Genomic DNA, 20,953 nt, shown 5'->3' with positions numbered 1-20,953 from the left:
GCTAACACACTTCATCACCTTCTTTGTATTTGTCTCTATTAGCATTTTTAGGATTGAAAAAAATTTAAACCAGGCAGTGACTACAAAGTATAGAGGAGATCTTCATTTTGGGAAAGGTCAACCTCCCAGTAATGAGCCGTACACTAAATTATGGTATTTAAATAAATGGATGATGATGAATGCATCTCCATTCTCTTGAGGATTCTTTGCCATTCCATATTACAGGGTAATTATCACATGTAGTGCGCTGGTGCATACAGACACACACACACACACAGGAGCAGGAGAAAAAGTGGGCGAAAGAGCCTCAAGTGAAAGCATATAAAAACATGTTACTAAACTTTGGACAGACATGGCAAATCAGCTCCATAAAGCCATAATTGGGACTGGCTGAGTTCTTGAAAGGCTTTTTATAGCTGGAGAGGAATAATATACTCGTCCATATAAAGAAGGGGGAAAATCTGATAAACGGCACTTAAAGTTGAAGAATTTAGAGAAGAGCACAAAGGTCTAGCACTTTAAAGACTGCGAGGAAACTCGGCTCAGACTCGGGAGTATGAATTACGACAGTGCGACACTCATGAGGAAAGGTGGCCAAAGAATCACTCCGACTATGTAAAGGGAGCAGAGTTCTGGTCATCCAAATATAAAATCCTGGTTAGCGCACATACATATATGTTTAGTTCTTCTAGAAAAAGCTGAGATGGGGTGTCATATAACAGCTAAGAAACACAATTGTCCCTCTGTCGTGAGCTAGAATGAATCAACTGGTAAAGTCTTGGTGAAGCACAGTTCTTAAAAATACGATTTTATGGAAAAGAGCACCTTGGACATACTAGATCTGTCAGATGCTCCACAAAAGAAAAAAGACACGTCTTATGCCCAAAGTCATCAAGTTTCATTGGGATGCATCGATATCAAAATTCTAGCAAATACGATAAACCAACATTATATTTTATGACCAATGACTGATAAATGGCAGATATTTAAATTCTATACTATTCTGTCAATCAATCATTTTTAACGCTACAAGTTAATTTAGCCATCACAACATTATAAAGTACATATTGAGATTTGCTACAGATCTCTTTAACTATTATTAAATTATTAGTGTTTTTAAAGAGTTTGATAGCTAGATGACGAAAAACGTAATCTAAAAGTTAAAAAAAGGTAAATTAGCATGCACAATTAAATATCTGATATCTACTGATACCAGTATTTTAAAGACAATTCCAATACATCATGCATCCCCTGATCTGATTCTCACAAAACATAGGCCATATACTTAAATGCATGATTCTGACAAAGCTTGTAACATTTAGTGGCAATGAGACAATAGGTGGTGCTATAAAACATGACAAATATGAACAGTTAATGTGCTAGCAAGTGTAATGGAGAAAAATGGAGGCATATAAAGTTATAATGAATATATAAACACCACAGTCAGTCAATCTCAACGATCCATCTTCAAGCTCACCGGCATTCTGCAGGGACCCTGGAGTGGGAGGGATAATTGAAAAAATGACAAGGAGACGACTAGAGGAGACATCACACGCGGGCATCCATGCACACGCGGGACAACATTCTAGCGCTGTTTACCCCCGTCAAAAAGAATTACTCACCTCACCGATGGAGGACTGGTAGACTGCCTAACCGCAACCCACAGCTGACACTCTCTAATTCTCTCTCTCCTCCTGCACTAGAGTACCTGCAGTCTGCGCTGATGGCCATTATGATCAGTTTATTCACGGGTGCGCTCGTGAGTCTACTGCCCGCGGGCTCAAGCCGGTAAACAAGCCGTCACATCTCATTTACACAACGGCGCCATTAATCGCCTCGCAAACCAACACCAAGCGCCGGGCCATGAGGCGAGAGGGAGACGCCGGGGAGGGAGGATAGAGGTTAAGGCTGGGGTTATGGAGGCTTGGAGGGGTCAGAGTCGGGGAGAGCAGGGATGGAGTAAGGGTGTACCCAAACAAAAACAGGAGGGAAGGGGGAGATCAGATATGGGGGGTGTTACTAAGTCTGTAGTCCACAAGAAAAGGGCTCAAGGAACCGCTGTAGGAACACTGTAAAGGTGTGATCTGTGAGCTATCAATGTATCCTTAAGGACACTTGTCCTTGAAAAAAACATTAAATGAATATATATTGTATAATTGTGTACAAAAGAATGCATTACACATACATGCATATTTTATATTACTTATAAATATATGTAGCATTTAAAAACAATAAGTAAAAAAAACCTACATATATAAATATACATAAATGACAAAAATGTGTTAAGCAACTTTATATATAAATATTTATTTTTTTATATTGTTGTATACATTATATATACACACTTGTACGCTTTTGTATATATTTATTTCTTTTTGTTTACATATTTATATACTGTGACAGAACTACACGCTTATATATACACACACATATACATTACATATGTATGAAGTAACGCGTTCAGAAACCTCAGCATCACCCTGTCAGGGTTTACTTTGCAGTAATGACAAAATATACAATATCCTTTACAACCGTAGTATTATGCAAACAGCGCTTGACATGGCTGCTGTAAACCCCACCAACACATCTAAACTGTTGCCTCTGTCTCCTAACTAGCCCGCATGATCACCTTTCATCTCCACCATCACATACACTTTGGAAGAATGCTAAACCGCTACATGCCAACTCTCCTGACTACATTTACCTTTCCCCCATCATACTAAAGCAGAATGTGTTTATCAACACATGAACAGGAGAACAAAATGCCTCCACTGTTCCACTAGAATAATTCCTTTCTCTTAATCCTGACAGGAGGGGGCAAGGGGTCACATTTCTCAGGTGGAAGCGATAAGGGAAGCTAGGTGGGGTTAGCATAAGCGGGGACGGATGGGAGAGCTTTTAAACAGTCACACCGCCACCTTCAAAAAGCCTGGAAGATATTAGCCTGCATGTGGAGAGTGAAGGGTCACTATTGAGCGGGACGTGACGCTAAAGAGGCCTGTCATTTTAATAACAGGCCCGCTGAAAGGCTGCAGGCGCTATTACCAGGTGGCTCTGTGATGATGTCTTCCAGGCTATAGAGCCCTGGTGCACACAGCCACCTTTTCACAAGCTAATTTGTCCCAAAAATGATCTAAAACCCCCATTGCCGTCCATCCCCCCGAAGTTACCCAATTACCTCCCACAGGTATTTATCATATCGCACTTCTTATACAGTACATGGTGGTGCGGGCGGTTTTGTTTGCGATGTGTGTGTGTGCGCGGTGTGTAATAAAAGCCAGCCACTGGGGGCTGCAGGGCTGAGCGACTTTAGAGAAGCAGAGAATTCTGGGCTGTCACTTGCTTATTTTCACCCAGTTCAAAGCTCGCGTCTGGGGACCGCTTTCTCTGACAGCGTTCGGACAGCATTCGGACAAATGAAAATCCGCCGTTGCGCGAGTGCCCCGAATCGGGCAAGTTCAAGTGGAAAATCCCCCCACCACTCCGTCTTCCATATCCCTCTTCCATTAGTCCCTCGCTTTCTGCGGACGTCCCTCGCACACACACATCTGTGGCTCTATCTAACGCCTCACTGCCCCAGAATAAAAATGACAACAAATTTCCAGTGGAACACAACAGAAGAGATGACTGGGGTGCGGAAATATAAAAGCCCATTATCGACCGCGTTCATTACACTTTTCACTCATGTTTCAGATCAAAAAATGGACTTTTACACTCCACTGCTCAAACCCAAACTCTGAAACGGCCAGCACGGCCCTGGGTGTTTCTTTTCTTGCACTCTCTCTCTCTCGCAGTCTTCAATCTGTCAGGCCTCTTGCATTCTGGGTCACCCTCTCTTACCCTCTCTCTTTTCAAAACAACCTCTTTGAAAAGGAAAAAAAAAATGTGCCAACTAAGCATTTCCACTTAATGGACAAAACAGAGAGTTTTCAAAAATAAAAGTTCACAAAAAGGGCTCTGTCCAGTATGGACGGTCTTTTTGTCCCCCATTGATCCGAGGTGTCTATATAACGTGTCTGTTTCCAAAAAACGCCAAAGAATTCTTATCAAAACCTGCTCTAAAGTGGCTATTTGCACGATAAGCACTGCATTGTGTTTTACCGCGATAAAGAACAAACACGAGAAGCACATTTTCATCAGGGTCAAAGGACTTTCAAAGTTCATTCTCTAAAAATGATCCCAAAGTGCTTGACCACACAGAGGTGGAGGTTCCAGCTGGTGTCACCCATCTCGCCATCGGATCATCTCAATGTGCTACTCCCTTCACCCAGTGCTACCGTGGCAACGCAGCCTCTCTATCAACGCTCAAGAGAAGGAAACTAATTAGCATGTCTCTAATGAGTCTTTTCATTTTTTTTTTTTAATTAAACGAGGTCCTCAATAATACATGAAAAGAGGACACTTTTTCTTTTCAATTACCAACATAGATGGGACTGAAGCCACGTGTGTGTATGTAAATTGGGTCTATATAACCATGATAATAAATTCTATGCCCTTTCCATCACCTTATACACAAAGATAAAAATAGTCCTATCGTGTGAGAGAAAATCAATTTATAAAATCAAAATCAAATTACAAAACATCAAATAGACTGAAGTAAAAAGTAAATAAATAACTAAAAGAAAATCATTTTTAAAGTATAAAAATATCAGTTTATAAAGTTATAAAAATCAACGTTAATAATAATAATAAAGGTCAGCATATTAGAATGATTTCTTAAGGATCATGTGACACTGAAGACTGGAGTAATAATGCTGGAAATTATAGTTTTTAAGTATAATTACACTTTAAAATGTTTGCAAATAGAAAACAAATATTTTAAATTGTAATATTTCACATCATAACTGTTTTTGATGGATTTTTAAACCAAATAAATGCAGCCTCAGTGAACATAAAATACTTCTTTAAAAAAAAAATTATAGATTATATATATATATATATATATATATATATATATATATATATATATTAATGACCCAAATCTTTTGAGTGGTAGTGTATATACTAAATTTTGTCATTGACTCTGATGTATATGTTCTAATTATCTACAGAAAGGCAATCCGAGATTCCTCAGCCCTCAATGTCCCAAAAAGAGAAAGAATATTAAGTGAGAATGAGAGCATTTAAGGAAATAACATGTTGGTCACGGCCAAGGTTCTGGAAGATTCTGACAAAAACCTCAGTAGTGTAACTTCTGGCTTCTTTGGCAGTAAAGAGGAGGAAAACTTTAATTATCAGCCACTAAAAGATTTAATTGTTTGTCACACTGCATTCAAATCTTCATAAGGAGCTTAACCTGACCAGCAGCCATTTTCTGCCGGGCTAAGTCCATTGACTAGATTAAATGACTTCCCTTCCCTACTCTCCTTGCCATTGGACAACAGCTTCAAATACCCTGAACCTGTGGACTTCTAGAAATTAAAAAAATTAATAATTTGAATTAAGACCCTGAGAGTAAAAAGAGAGGTGAAATAACAGAGTCTCTTGACGGCTAGGTGTTGAGTAGCTGAAGGCTTTTCGTAAAGACATAAATGGTATGATGCGTCGCTGCAAAAAAAACCCCGAATCCTCCAGTATTACTTGTAAATCTTCATACCTGACATTTTTCTTCAATAGTAACAGAAACCCTCCTCAGTGACAACAAGGGGCGGTTTGCAGTCTCTAAATCCCTTTAGAAAAACCAGAAACAGGGAAGGGTCGGGGTTGAGGGTTGATGCCCCAAGGCAGTAGATGAGGAAGTGACACTACAAAGCAGAATCTCAGGGCTCACCTTTATCAGTATGCAGGGTGGCCTTGAGCTGAGATGGGATAGACATCACCCCAGAAGCCCATACAAAGAGCCTCAGCTAAAGCTCTACTAAGGGTCATGGGTCGACAGAGGTCAGTGAATCTGACCATAGAGTTCATCAGAAAACATCAAATGTGTATGTGCACGCCTCTTTATAACATCCAGCCTATATAGATTATAGTGCGCTATATCCTCTGTAAGTCCCTTTAGAAAGAAAGCTAGATTAGCCCTTCTGTAAAACTTGCCAAAAGATGCTCACGAGTTCTGGGTGGCTGCTTTTCGTCAAGTCAAAAGCGCTCAGCTCCAAGTCTGCGATATTCTGATCCCTAGATATGCTCTTTTTAGTGCAAATCTTGTATCGTTTCCCCCTTTACATCCAAAAAGTTAAATGAAAGCAATATCACAAGTCTCCTAAACAAGCTGCATAATTTGAGATGCCATTCATGTCAATCTGTATAGCACAAAGGAAGAAGGACAAGTTAAACACTTTAATACTTAAAGGGGAAGTTACCCTAAAAATGAGCAATGATGTTTCAAACCTGAATTACTTTCTTCTGTGGATGATACAGAAAAACACACAAGGAAGGACACACAAGATGATATTTTGAATAAAGTCCAGTGACTTTCGTTGTATTAAAGGGTTAGTTCACCCAAAAATTAAAATGATGTCATTAAATACTCACCCTCATGTCGTTCGACACCCGTAAGACCTCCGTTCATCTTCGGAACACAAATGAAGATATTTTTGTTAAAAGCTGATGGCTGAGAAAGGCTTCAGACAGGCCTCCATTGGCATTCAGTACATTTACACTCACAAGACCCATAAAAGGCACTTAAAACGTCGTTACAAAGTCAATCTCACCACAGTGGCTCTACAATAATTTTACGAAGCGACGACAATAGTTTTTGTGCGCAAAAAAAAAATCTAAATAACTTTATTCAACCTCTTCTTGTCCTCCGTTTTGGCCTCTGCCGTGAACTCATGAAGCACTATGACGCATGCGCGAGAATATGACGTAGCGCCGGCGTTCGGGAATCCATGAAATGCACACTTTAGCCCCATTTTGAGCACTACGCCGAGACCTAAAGCACGATCAATGTAGAATTCAACAGCTTAGAAACGCGCGTCTTCCTCTGCTTGTAAACAAATCGCTTCTGGGTCATGTGTCCGAACGGCGGATCTGCGTAATATTCTCGTGCATGCGTCGTGGAGGCACACACGGAAGACAAGAACAAGTTGAAGACAAGAACAAAAAAGGCAATATTTTGATTTTTTTTGCGCACAAAAACTATTGTCGTCGCATCGTAAAAATATTGTAGAGTCACTGTGGTGAGATGGACTTTGTAACGACGTTTTTAGTGCCTTTTATGGGTCTTGTGAGTGTGAACGTACTGAATACCAATGGAGGCCTTTCTCAGCCATCAGCTTTCAACAAAAATATCTTCATTTGTGTTCCGAAGATGAACGGAGGTCTTACGGGTGTCGAACGACATGAGGGTGAGTAATTAATGACATCATTTTCATTTTTGGGTGAACTAACCCTTTAAAATAGAAAAAATAAATGTTGTGTGTGTGGTCCTCTAAGTATAATAAACAATAAAAGTGATGCTCGCCTTTGCAAACAGCACAATTTAAACAACCAACAAAAGAGCCAAATCTGTTCAATAAGCCATATAAATGATCAAAAGGTGCATAAACAAAAAAAAAGCAACTTGTGAAAAAAGGTGTTCTGATAAAATGTTCCTTTCATTTTCCTCTTCTTGACTTTTCTTTAGCTCAACGAGCACGGTGAAGCAAACTTCAGCCCAGGGTTCAATCTAATTAGTGTGGTTTGTTAATTAAATGAGTGCGCCACTAACGAGGTAACCTGCTGTTCCTTGATAATGTTAATTACCCTGAAGGGAAAACCTCTCAACACGGTCATTTAAACTGTCAGCTAGCATTCCTCCTGGATTATTGATGATTTGTAAAACTCTGGGCAGCTCTCACACTCCCCTTCTCTCGCTCTTACACTTGCACTCTCTACTTTTCACCTAATATGCTCGTATTGACTACACCCGCCCCTCGCTTCCTGCTCGTGATTAGGGGTGGCCTTGTTCTACATCATCTCACCTCCATCTCCATCTGATTCAGGCTAAATAAAAAGTGCACCCTAATCTGTACCTACATGCCAGTCTGTGTTAGTCTCGCAACTGTGTTAACGCAGGAAGAATCATGTTTTCATGAGCATTACTTTACTTTGGTATACACACACACACACACACACACACACACACACACACACACACACACACACACACACACACACAAGTGTGTCTTGTCACATTTGACAGGTGGGCTAAAGCAGGCAGTTATCACCATTGCCCCAATTCAACATGGCAGGCATGAAGACTGTATTTCTTACCAACAGTAAGAATCACCTAGACAAAACGATACAAACACACATGCAAAATGCACAGTGTATTGTTAAACAAGAACTGATGTTTACTCTGTAAAGATAACCTGACTTAAATGGGGAATGAATAATAATGAATAAAAAATAATAAACTAACTTAAATAAAATTTATAAAATAAATATGTATAAATATTTAATTTATTACCATTTATATGCTGCAATATACACATATATATATATATATATACACATACACACATATACATATATATATATATATATATATATATATATATATATATATATATATATATATATATATATATATATATATATATATATATATATATATATATATATAGTGGCCACAAATTAAAAATGTGTTCTCATTTTAGTAAATTGTGGCAACAATATAATAATTTTAACTATTGTATTTAACTAAAACAAGGGAACAAATTATATTGTTTGCACGATTTAGTAAAACGAGGGAACAAATTATGTTAATTTTTTTGCGTGATTTACATAAAAAACGCGGGAACGAACTTGTAAAACGTGCTGACATATTAAGTCTTAGGAATTATTTGTTAATTCGTGACCACGAAATACATATTTTTAAGTATTAAGAGAAAAACAAATTATATTTGGACAGAGAGCCTAAAGCCTGTTCATATCAAGTCTACACAGCACAAAAAGTATATATAAAATAATAATAATACTAACAAAATCTTTATTTTTTTCATTCTCAGAAGAAAATGATATTTTTAGGTAAGGGCATTATTGTGTATTCAGAAGAAGAAGAAGAAGAAAAAAAAAAATCAACCTAACTTCAACATAAAAATAATGAAATTTTTTTTACCCAAACTTTGGTCTTAGTAATGATAGATCGGAGCTCTCCACACGGTGTGTGTGTGTGTGTGTGTATGTGTGTGTGTGTTACAGGAACATGCACATCAAGCTATAAATGAAATTTGGTCTTAAAGTAGTGCCATTGTTCGGCTCTTCACTACAAAGAGCCACATTCACAAATCTGCTCTTATAATAATATAGAACAGACGGGGGGATGGGAGACGATCAAAGTCAGATAGTCAAGAACTTGAATAGACAAATATCTGAGAAAGTACGACAATGACAAATAGGGCTGGTTGATATAGCTGAAAAAAATCTGGTTTTGATATTTGATGAAGGGTTAAGGACAAAAATGAGATTTAGATGTGCATACACTCACATCTGATAGTTATAATAAGTATATGCATGTATTCTTGTATATTCTTCCATGTGTTTTGTGTATGTGTGTGTGGCACTCGTACCTGCACAGGGCTCTGTTTGACCTCGTTGCTGCTGGGGGAGTTGAGTCCTGTGGCCTGCTGGAGGATGAACTGGCGTGCTGCCTGGAGGGCCTGTGGACACGAGAAACAGAGACAACACAGCGGTGAGCACCACACATACACACACATTTGCACTCTGCTTACATTTCCTCTAAATCACAGGAGGGGTACACTTAGCACCGCATGGTGGGCCCCACCTGTTTGCCAACCTGAGTGTGTGTATGGCCCCTCCTTTACAGGGCCAGAAAAGGGCCTTGCTTTCTCTTTATACTGAGAGAGGGAAAATGCAACTCTGTAACTCTACCGCACCCTTTTTTTCCTTTTCTCTCACACTCCCTTAGATCATCTGTCCACTACACCGCCACTCTGAGTTCCGTCCCACATCATGTGGCAACGTTTCGCTACCCTACGAACAGATGACGGCAGTATTCGTTTGGATTTTTCAGACTGTACCCGCACAGGATCTTTGATCCAATGGCAAAATGTGGCTCTCAAAACAAAAACACTAGGCAACAGTAAATCAGCGGGCAAACAGCTTTTTGAAGAGCGCCATCAGGATGCACATTTGCTTCCTGGCCCTGAAGAGAAAGAGGAAGGTTACATAGTAAATATTGATTTATGAAAGGGGGGGAGGGGGTATGTGGGTGAAAAGCCCTCTTTAAAAAAGAAAAAGAAAAAAGACCTGACACCAAACATAAATCCTCAGTCATACTTAGATATGCTAACCGAAAAAAGCTGTAAATTCCACAAGTTTTAGACATTTTAAGCCAGCTTTAATATTCATCTAGCTGTAAACTCACTTTGAAGGCAAATCTATATGGTTTAGCATTCACTGTCATTAAATGGATCATTTATCAAAGACTACAATTGCCATCATTTAGTCACTCTCAAGTCAGGATATAGTGCCATAGCATAAATGTGGCCCATACAACGCAAAATATATATAAAGTCTTCTTGAGTCATACAACAGCTTTGTGTGATGAACAAACAAAACAATTTGTAATTTTTGGTTAGTAGCGAGTAGTAATGACTACTGAAAATTCAGCTTTGCACTTACAGGATTAAATTACATTTTAAATATTGTAAATACATTGTAAAAATCTTACCAAACCCAAACTTTTGAATGGTAGAGTATCTGTGTATAATGTAACTTGGTGAGAATCAATGGCAATTGGAGTCAAACCTATGCACAAATGGGATTTGAGATCTTCAAAAGAGTAATAATACAATGCACGGGTCATACAGACTAGTGTTTCGGAGCTCGACAATGCCTGGTCACTTTCTACTATTGTTGTACGGGAAAAAGCAGCATAAATCAAGTAGGTTTCACATAAGACACTAAGGCAAATGAGTTAAGTAAACGATGACAGAATATTCATTTTTGGGTGAACTATCCCTTTAAAACATGGTCATTTAGCACTGATCTGATATCAGTAATAGACTGTTAGTGCTAATAGCCATTATATCAATTGCAGAAGTACTTACTGGCTAAATGTGTGGGAGGGTGCATTTCAAAGCCCAGTCCAGGACCCTCTAAATAAATGGTGCCAATCCATTTAAGAGAGATACACCTCTGTCTTTTTTATTGTAGAGGGGGTGGTGGGGGTTTTAGAGAGAGAGAGGGGACCAAAAAAGGCGAGAGGCCCCCTATACAATCGGCACATGAGAGAGAGAACATGCAGTGGTCGGTGTGATGAAAACCATCTGCATCAAGAGCACTTGCTACTTTTGCTGAGGTCGCAATTGAGCGGCGTGCGCACACACACATTCGCGCATGCACGCACATGCTGTGCAGGAACCCCCCCACCCCCCTCCATCTGCGCACATGACCTCAGCGGAGGGCTGGATAAGCTAAAGTGACCGGCAGCACCTCCCAGCTACGACTAGCTCTGAGACTACAAACTGATGGCATGTGGTGTGAATTACTTCTTACAGACATGCGCGCACACACACAACCAGAGACAACTTGGACCAGATGGTTGTCTGGCAACAATGATCAACAATTGGACAAAACTGCCACGCTGATTACCACTTTATTAAACTCTTCTTTGATTTTCATAAACGCCGTGATTATTTAGAATTAAATGGTAGCAGTTTAGTGCACACATTTAATCCCAAGTAATTTACAGTGCACTAATTTAATGCACGGCCCCTTCAGGAACAACCAGAGGTTAAGTGCCTTGCTCAGGGGTGCAATGGTGATAGATTGTGATATCAGTCATTTTGCAGTGACTGGGTCACCCCTAAATAGGACCACCCTAAAAAATAGAGGCTTAACTATTAGGCTAAAACTCTCTTACAGTAATCTCAAACCCTCTTTTTTACGCCATTTCCTTACATTACAGGAGTAGATTACCCAAAAAGGAACATTTTATCATCATTTACTCACCTTTCTGTAATTTCAACCATGTATATTTTTTTCTTTCTTGAAAGACAAAACTAGAAGCTAAGCAGAATGTCTAAGCAGCTCTTTTCCATGCAACGAAAGACTCCAAAAACACCAAATTAGTCCCTTTGACTTTTTTTCTTTCTGCTGTGCAACACAAAATAAGATAACAGAATGGCAGAATGTCCAAGTATCTTTTCCATAAAAAGAAAACAACAATCTCTAAAAAAAGAACCAAAAAGACCATTATAAAAATATGTATAAATTACAAGCTTTCCAATTAATACAATGTAAATGTATCAAATGGCTTTAGTAAGCTTAAAATATAAGTATATGCACTGCTTTTATTTTTTGCCACTGTAAATCACTTTCAGGAATTTTTATGTTTGTTTGTTTTTTTTATAGAGAAGAGCCGCTCGGACATTTAACCTAACATCTAATTTGGTGCTGCACTGAAAAAAGAAAATAATATGAACATGGAAAGACATTTTCTAAGCTACAGTAAGTCATAATATGTGAGAAACAGACAGGGATTTGTAATATTAGAAGCAGATGTAGTACACAAGCTGTATGGACCATTTTATGATTTCTTTTATATTAAAAATATACTTTTTTTTTTTTTTCAATTTTTGCCAACTTTTTGGTGCTTGTTTTTGTTGTGTGGAAACCAGCTGCTTGAATATTCTTCCTAACATCTCGTTTATGCTGCTTTGAAAAAATAAAATATGTTTGAAAAAGAGTTTGGAAAGGCATGGCGGAAAATAAATGCCAAAAAAAAAGAAATTTTGCGGTGAACCTCTATTTAAAGAGAAATGCACAATACCTAGTGAAGAACAAGTGGTCAGCACGGCTGGTCTTAATCATAATGCACTGAGATCAGCAGTGGGACCGGAGGCTGGCGGCACTACACTGGCCCAGAGTGAGAGTGACTGGGCGGCGGGTCTCTCTGAGCAACAGGGGAGAGGCTTCGTTCTGTGGCTGGAGAATCTATTGAGTCTGACTTGCCAATTTTATTGCTTTCACGAACAGTGGAGGTTAAAAAAAGATTTGGAGTACAAACAGGGGGGAAAATGCTTTATAACTTCCATCCATACATCTAAGCAGAGACTGAAAAACACATCCAGATTTCAAAAGGGAACATGAGTTGCTTCTTTCTTCTCGCTCACCTACTTTCATCTTATATCTCTCTCCCATCCATCCCAAAGCCTCGTGGCATTCACTGGTGAGCGCTGCACCTTTAAAGAAAGTATGAGGGAGGCCGCGGCTGGTCGGGTCCAACAACAGTTCCATTGTGCTGTTGAGTTAGACAGGTTTTATTGCAGTGCAGGGCGGGCGGGCGGACGAGCCAGAGCGAGAGCGAGTGAGAGAGGGGAAGGGGAGGGTGAAGAGGTCAGAGCCCAGCTTGGCGGCCTTAGCAGCACAGTGTGTGAGTTCTTCTGACTTGTCATCGCCCCCCCCCGTAAATCAACACTCCTGACATTGCCTTTAATAACAGAGCATTTTTTAATTCAGCAGGGTCGTTGGGGGGGTTGGCTGGAGGGTGTAGGGTGGTCAGAGGGGTGGGTGTAGGGAGATTTAGCAGGGGGCTCCCTCTTCTTCCCTTTTTTCCCCATCTTTCTTTTCCTTTTTTCTCTTGGCTCTCACCCTCCCCTCTTTAACAGGCTTAAAAAAAATGGCTGACAACTGGGTTTCTTTACTTTTTTGCAGGAGAGAGGGAAGGAGGGGGGCTTTCGGGTGAGGGTCCATTATGGGAAAATAACAGGGAAGAATTCGTTTTGGCATACGCACGTAGTACGACTCGCTCTCGTTCTAGCAAAGTTGTGACAGTCGCGTCCGTGCGCACAGACGTGCCAGCGTCCAATAATAATACGGCAGATGAAATTTTTGAGCCGCTCTAGGACGGACATTCCAAAACAACGCGGTAAAACACACAAACAGGGGTGATTGCGCGCCTCTTTCCTGGATGTCCCAGCTTCTATTCATTACGCTCAGGTTGCTTAAGTAAACACGACTGGGAGGTGATGAATCGGAGCCCTAATCCGCCTATGTTTGTGGGAGTGAGAATGAGGGAGAGGGCAGAACACAGGGCGCTCGCTCGCTTTTTCTCTCTCTCCTGTAAATCTAAACAGTGAAGTCGGCTCCTCCGCGGACAGGTGGGCACCATATGCTGGAATGATCCATCATCACTGACAGAGAACCATTGTTGACGCCTGCAACGTCCCCCCGCAACCGCCCCCGTAGAAAAACAGAGCCCACGGTGGGCCGTCCATGAGTGTGGGTGGGTGGATGGCGGCGAAGTGGTAGGGGGGCCAGGGTGGCACGAAGGGTCAGAGGGAATCATGTTACTGGAGTTGGCGGATCCAGAGCTGAAGACAGACTGAGACTGCCACTGTATGCTGGGAGAAGCTCAGGAGATATTGATGGAGATGAGGGTAGAAAGAGGCGGGAATAAGGAACAAAGACTAATCCTTCATATAAGAGCAACGTAGAGACAAAAAAGAGAAGAGGATAAAAGAGAAGAAAAAAATGAATGTGGACAGTAGACAATTTTAGATATGGTTGAGATATCCTCTGAAACTTGAGACACGTGATAGTACTGAGGCTTTAACTTTTTCTCAGAAATTCAACTTAACCTCATTGCATTCTAGGAGAAACATTTGAGATATTAAAGAGATGTAATTTTGTCTTTCCTACAGGCCCATCTACACCAGCTTTATGAAACAGCTGCTGGCCACACTCGACCAATCAAACCCCTGCCTCTGTGCTGACCTCCAATCAGAGTTAGATATGATGTGCAGTTATTTATAGTTGGCTAGTGGGGACCCTTTTAGAAGAGGTCAACGAAGTAACAGTGGTGGCCTCCCTCAGGGCTGTGGCGCTGCGTTTTTAATTCATTCTTAAATAAACCCCTGTCAACATGTTCCACTTGCACTCTGGCTTCAACTGCCAAATGGCATATTTATCCGCACTCAAATCGGCTTTGAGGTATTATGTGCCTTGATAATAATTTGGTTTATCTCACACAACTTATTCAAAAACAATTATGATATTATAAAAACACAAAAAGCAACCAAAGTTATAAACCCCTATTTATGCTTACACGTTGCTCTTTCTTATCTCAGTAGACATAATGGTGCTATAAGTTGTCTTTCATTGAAGTATCAAACTTTGACTTAAATGTTTATACTATAATTCCTTAGGATAAATAAGACGATTAGATAAATGTTGATATACATTCAAATTTAAGTAAATTGGAAGAAATTGATAAGAAATTTAAATCACAGGTATTTGAATGCAGACTTGACAAATATTAGCACAGCGTTGACTTTGTTGAGACAACTAGGGTTTTTTCAGGAGAAAATCTTTGTACCTCATTGCGATAGAAACAATTGAGATGAGGTTAAGGCGCCGGCGCCTTTGCCAACTTCATAGAGTTAAAGAGATATGTGATTATCATTTGCTATGTTTTATTATAAACAAATAAATAAATATATATTCAAACTAATTTTAATGTCTCAGCGTCTTGTGGTGTAATTTCAGACTAAACGCAAATAGGTGAGGTCAGTTTTCTGTTAAAATGAAGAGAAAAAAAAGCATTTCAAATGTACTCTGTAATTTGTTCACACTGTTTAGGAAAGCAACAGGGTGTGCTCTTCATGCGAGTAATGTTACCTACCTCATGCTACAACCACACGCATGAACAGATGTGGTCAGACGCTCTACAAACAAACCCAAACACACCAGAAAAAGTCTATTTTAAGGGTGTGAAGACAGAATATATTTCCAATTTACAAAATAGCAGTTCATAAATAACTAGCCAAAGCTTATTTTCCCCTCACTCAACATCAACGGTGTTTAAGGCGGGACTGGAATGTGAACATTTAGAAAAAAAAACATCCTGCGTCGCACCGATGGGGGAAAAAAAAGAACCAAACTTAACCTTCTTTCAGCGGTACAAACCGGGAGGACTTGTTACACTCGGGTGCTTTTGTTCAGCATGCACCCTGCATGATAGCCACCTCCGAATCAGGAGCAGAGAGAGGAAGACAAAGGCACCCTTTTTTCCCCCAACCGGTGCCATTCAACCTTAAAGGAAAAGTAAAGCTATGCCAAAAGCTGCTTCTTTTGAGGTTCGGGCTTGATCCTCCTGGAATTAGGAAGTTCAGCTTTCTCCTTGTAATGTGTCTAAAAATGAAGTCTTGAGCTGTTTCTGTTTGCTTGCATTGGATACGAGAAACAGAAGAAGAGGAGAGGGGCGAGATGAAAGAAAAGTTTCACAGATGTAATATAAGCCGGCATCCAAAACGTCACTCATGTGAGGGATTTGGCAAAAATAATCATACCTGCTTGTACAACCTCTTCAAGCTCTGAGTAACTACAGGCACACAATGCACCCGCTCCTTTCCTTTCGCCACTCCTGACGGCAGCCACTTTATTACTCACGAGTGTGACAACTTGTGGGATTGCTTTGTATCTGAATGGCATATTTACGTGAAGTGTGGCTTTCGGTAGCAGTTGCTTGTAATGTATCAAATGCATCACTGTCAGCTGCCAGAGGAATCTGCCACCACGGATGTTTGTCCACACAATCGAAAGCGCTACGCACCATCGCTTATGGAGTGTTGGCCAGGCCACAGATATAGACTATCTGTGCCGATAATCGCTAAAGGATGAATTATTGTTTGCCAGACTTGCTCTATTTTGATGCTGGAACGCTCCGACACAGCTGGTGACCAAATGAGCTTCGTCTACAGCGGCAGCAGGCAGACATACTGGGCCTGTTAGCAGCTGTCCACCCCGGGCTACAGGACGAGGTGTGGATTGTACGACAAGATCGGGTTTACGGACCCGGGCCAAGGTTTCGTAGATCTTAACTTGGTCCCCATGACTCATTACAGTCATAGCCTGCAGAGCTGTCCAATTTCACGGTGGGTTTCAAATAAACTGCACTTCTGACCATATTTCTCCCCTTTTTTTCCCCTCCCTCTCGCTCCATTTTGGCCCAAGCTGGATTTAATTTGCCACTTCCTGTTCCATCATGCGGTTTGCAGTCACTCGTCGCATTTGTTTTTGTTCAGATCCATTAAAACACGCATCCGAAAATGGCAAAATCAAGTGAATTATTCAATGCCGGAATCATCTGAAAGCACCCGCCGCTGTCCCTTTTTGCCATTTAATGTAATGTTTCCGCAATATAAAGGCTATAGCAAAACCTTAAAATTTAAACGGCTACAGCAGACTCCCATTGGCCATTAAAATGAGGAAAGGGTGAATTGGAGCCAAGGCAATAAAAAAATAAAACTAAGGGAGGAAAAAAACTTTAAAATATGCTGTAATGTTTGAAAACCCTGACCGCTTTCGCTTTTTTTTTTTTTTTTCACATCCTATTTTTCACAAAGGGGACCTGTTTGAAACTTGCTGCCTCTGCTGCTTTCCAGATGTGCGTTGCTCACCTCTAAGTCCCCAAAAATGTTAAAACAAAAAGCCTGTTGGAAAACAAAGTAAATATGGGCTGCAACATGATACCAGCAGTGTTTCGTATGTCAGAGAGATTTTGTTTTTGAAAACTGTGAAAAAGATTGCGAGGATTTCATGGCTGTTGAACCCATTAGAGTAAGGCAAACAGTGAAAGAGGCTCAAATGAGCTCATATGTACCTGGTGTCTCTCTCGGCAGTAACTTATCCCCATGTCCCACACTGAAAGAGCAAAAGAGGAAGTGTAATCCACTATGGCTGGGCTCTCTGGGCATCATTACCTCGTTGTTGGCACCGTGAGCTCACTTTGTAGTGCTGAGGACCACAGCATTAGTGAGAGTTCAGCGTTGAGACAGCTTGGATAGAGAGAGAGAGCTCGGAGAGTTCAGGATACGGGTCGTCTCAAAATCCTCCAGCCTCGGCAGCCGCACAGCCGGCTAATTGATGGCAATTGCACGGCAGTTTTGCTGTGGTTTTCTTAACACCGCCCTTCTGGCAGCCAAACAAAAGTTCTACTTGATAGGGTTTCAACCTCTCTCTGCTGTGCGGACTGCAAAAACTAATAAGCAAAAATTGACTTTCAAGGTCTTGTCGTATTTGAGAGCTTTTCAAGATCTTGGAGTGAGTCTGCAGGGATGGTTCGGGGTAATAGGAAGGTGTTGGGGTTTGATGCGAATCATGGCTTGGGTGACCTAGCCCAATGGGAAGCCGTCCAAAACCCATCCTCCAACAAACACATGCTAAACAGACTGACCTGGTCTCCATGATGAGGATAGCGCTAACTGGCAGCAGGGCTTCCCGTCCAAACCAGACATATGGAACGCATCTCTTTGTTATTATTAATAAAGAAAAAATTAATAATACACACTCGGGATGTTGCCAAAAGCAAGCTAGCGAGAGAAAAAAAAAGACACATGCGGTGTATTGTTTAAACAGAGGAAAACTTGAAACCACTTGCTTGGAGAAGAACTAAAAAAATAAAGTTCATGCTTTTAGTCCGAGTTTGATTTTACACCTGGTAGTGGCTAAAGTGATACTGATCTTTAGAAAATAATCAAAAGGGATAAACGACACATTGAATTGAAAAGGTTCCTGCCATCTGTGTTTAAATGGGAGTGGGGCGGTTTTGAAGACGAGTTAGGAGGGAATAAATCGTACTGAAAGGAAACCGAGTGCTATGAGGCCACGTTTCACATCTTCAAGCTCAAATGCCAAAAGCGAAAGAGTAGAAACTACTGTCGTGTCCACATAGGAAACTTAAAATCTCCAATAATGATGCACAATGTGAATATGATAAAGCAAACACACTTTCTTTCAGCACTGTGAAAGCAAACCCTCAACAAATTGAAACCAGCTCCAGGTTTCACATGTTCTTCATCAATATTCAATTACATCAGTAGCATCAATCTATATCATCAATCCGAGTCACTCGGCACAAAGCGGCCTTCATCTCGCTTCTATCTCCACCCTTGGCTATTAAGGAGAAGAAAAATAGAAACCAACATTCTCTCTCTTCTCTTCTCCAACAACGCCTCTCCCTGTTGACTTTAGTCTCTTTTTAAGATGGCAAACACAAAGAGCAAGCGGAGGCAAGCTAATTAGCAACACTTAAAAAGGGATCTGGCTTCATTGTTTGCAGTCCCTCGCCCTCACCAGTTACCAGGGCAACAACTTTGAGAGTGGTGCTGCGCATATTTCTTTTGCTTTTTTCTTCGTCTTTTTGTTTCCCCTGGGGGTTCTCCATTTTTTGGAGTCTGGAGAGGGCCGATGGGAGGACAGAGATAGAGAGCTGAGGGGGTCTCTTAAGCTTGAGTGCAGAGCGGGGGCTTCTGGGATGGCGTAAGGTTAGGCCTCGGCATTACACAGCACAATACAGAGTTCTAAGTGGGCATTGAAGGCAAGGAAATTGGGCTTAGTGAGTACGTAAGTGTGCATGTGTAATCAGCTTGGTTAAAGGAAAAGTTCACCTGTATCAAAATCATATGACTTTATTTTTTGTGGAACACAAGATATTTTGAAGAACATCCATGTAATCTATTTACATCCATTTAATCAAATTTAAATTGACATATTGTGACTGAAAAAATAAATAAATTCATACTTAAATTTATCATGTCACGTTTGATTTAGTTTTAGTCAATAACAACTTAAATTTCAGGCTGCTGCAAACACACATCTATTATGTTTTTTTTTCTTTTTCTCAGAAGTTTGGGATTAAAAAGTAAAACAGTAAAAAAAAAAAAGTTTTTGTGTTTTTGAACAAATCTCTAATTCCACCAAGGCTGCATTTATATGATCAAAAATTTATTTATTTGAATCTTTTGGACTTTTATGGTGTTTAGGCATTTTTGGAGACCACTCGTAGTCACAATATGCTTTCACTATGTGAAATCTCTCAAAATATCTAATTTTGTGTTTTGTCTAAGAAAATAAAGTTATAGGGGTTTGAAGCGACATGGTACATGGTGACATATTTTTCATTTTTGGAGGAACTGTTCCTTTCAGAAGATAAAAGTGGTACCAGTCCATGACAATTTACTCTCTTTCCACCTCGTATGCTGATTAGAGCGGATACAGCGAAAACACATGCCAATTAGTGTCAATTATGTCTGTTTCCTGACGTGGAGTCCAGTAGGAAGTGTACTAAGGCTAAAGAACCCCTCCCTCTGCCTCGCTAACTCTCCAAAACTGAAATTCCCTCCCTTGCCACCCTCCTCCTTCTGCCCCTCATTCTCTCCATCCTTCCTCCATTCCTCTCCACTTCAACTATTACCTAAATCTCCCCCTCCCACTCCTCACGGCTTTCTCCGAATCACTAAATCCATTCTCCTGCCCTATTTTTTTCCTGTCCCCTTCCTTTTCCTTCCTTTCTCTCCTCTCCTCTCTCTCTCCCCAGTGGTTTGTCAATCAGCTCTGAGGGAGTTATACCTCCAAATGCCCACACATTAGTATCCAGCTGAGAATCTTTCATAATCGCCATGGTGACTAGAAGAAGGTCAATGCTTGATGTGCTTCAAGCACTGCCTATGAACTGCCCAGGCCGTGGAAATTACAGGCACAGAATAAAAGGTGGCTTTGTGGCACCACTTTAGACAGTGGGACGTGAGTGTTTGTTGGTGCAAATCTATTATGTTTGAGCATGTTCGCCAAAACAAGAGGCTAAATGAGGGCTTGTGAGTCAGAGGGCAAAACACATGATGGAGAAAAATTATGAACAAATTTACTTTTTTTTTTTTTCGTTGCCGTTATTGCCGCAGAAATGACACACTCCACCTTTAATAAATGTCACAATATTTGTAGAATTTTTTTTTTTTAAAGTTACGAGATTTTCAGTCAATAACTACTTAAATTTCAGGATACTCCAAATATGTATTTTCAAAACTCTTTTAAAATGGATTAAATTAAATACGATGGAGAAACATTATAAATAAAACTTTACAGTATGACAGTGATTTGTTTTTGTTGTTGTTAATTTTTGCACTTTTTTGTTGCTTTGTCTAATGATTATTTTTGTTTTGAAAAATAAAATAAAATGAATGTTTAAATTAAAATATACATTAAAATACATTAATTAAAAATAAAT

At 40.2% G+C, this 20,953-nt stretch overlaps 1 protein-coding gene across 3 annotated transcripts in view; it reads right to left on the bottom strand.

Moving 5' to 3' along the window:
• The window catches only part of foxp4 (forkhead box P4), a 130,646-nt gene that overhangs the window by 58,178 nt on the left and 51,515 nt on the right, over positions 1 to 20,953 (bottom strand). For all 3 annotated transcript variants that reach the window (XM_079844359.1, XM_079844358.1, XM_079844360.1), the window contains exon 3: positions 9,492 to 9,581. In XM_079844359.1, the coding sequence (XP_079700485.1) occupies positions 9,492 to 9,581 (90 nt within the window). The remainder of the gene's footprint in view (positions 1 to 9,491; positions 9,582 to 20,953) is intronic.

This window comes from Gobio gobio (genome assembly GCF_949357685.1).
Source record: "Gobio gobio genome assembly, chromosome: 19".
Taxonomy (NCBI): Eukaryota; Metazoa; Chordata; class Actinopteri; order Cypriniformes; family Gobionidae; genus Gobio; species Gobio gobio.
Note: the sequence above shows the minus strand (reverse complement) of the source record. Positions and strands in the feature narration are given on the sequence as shown.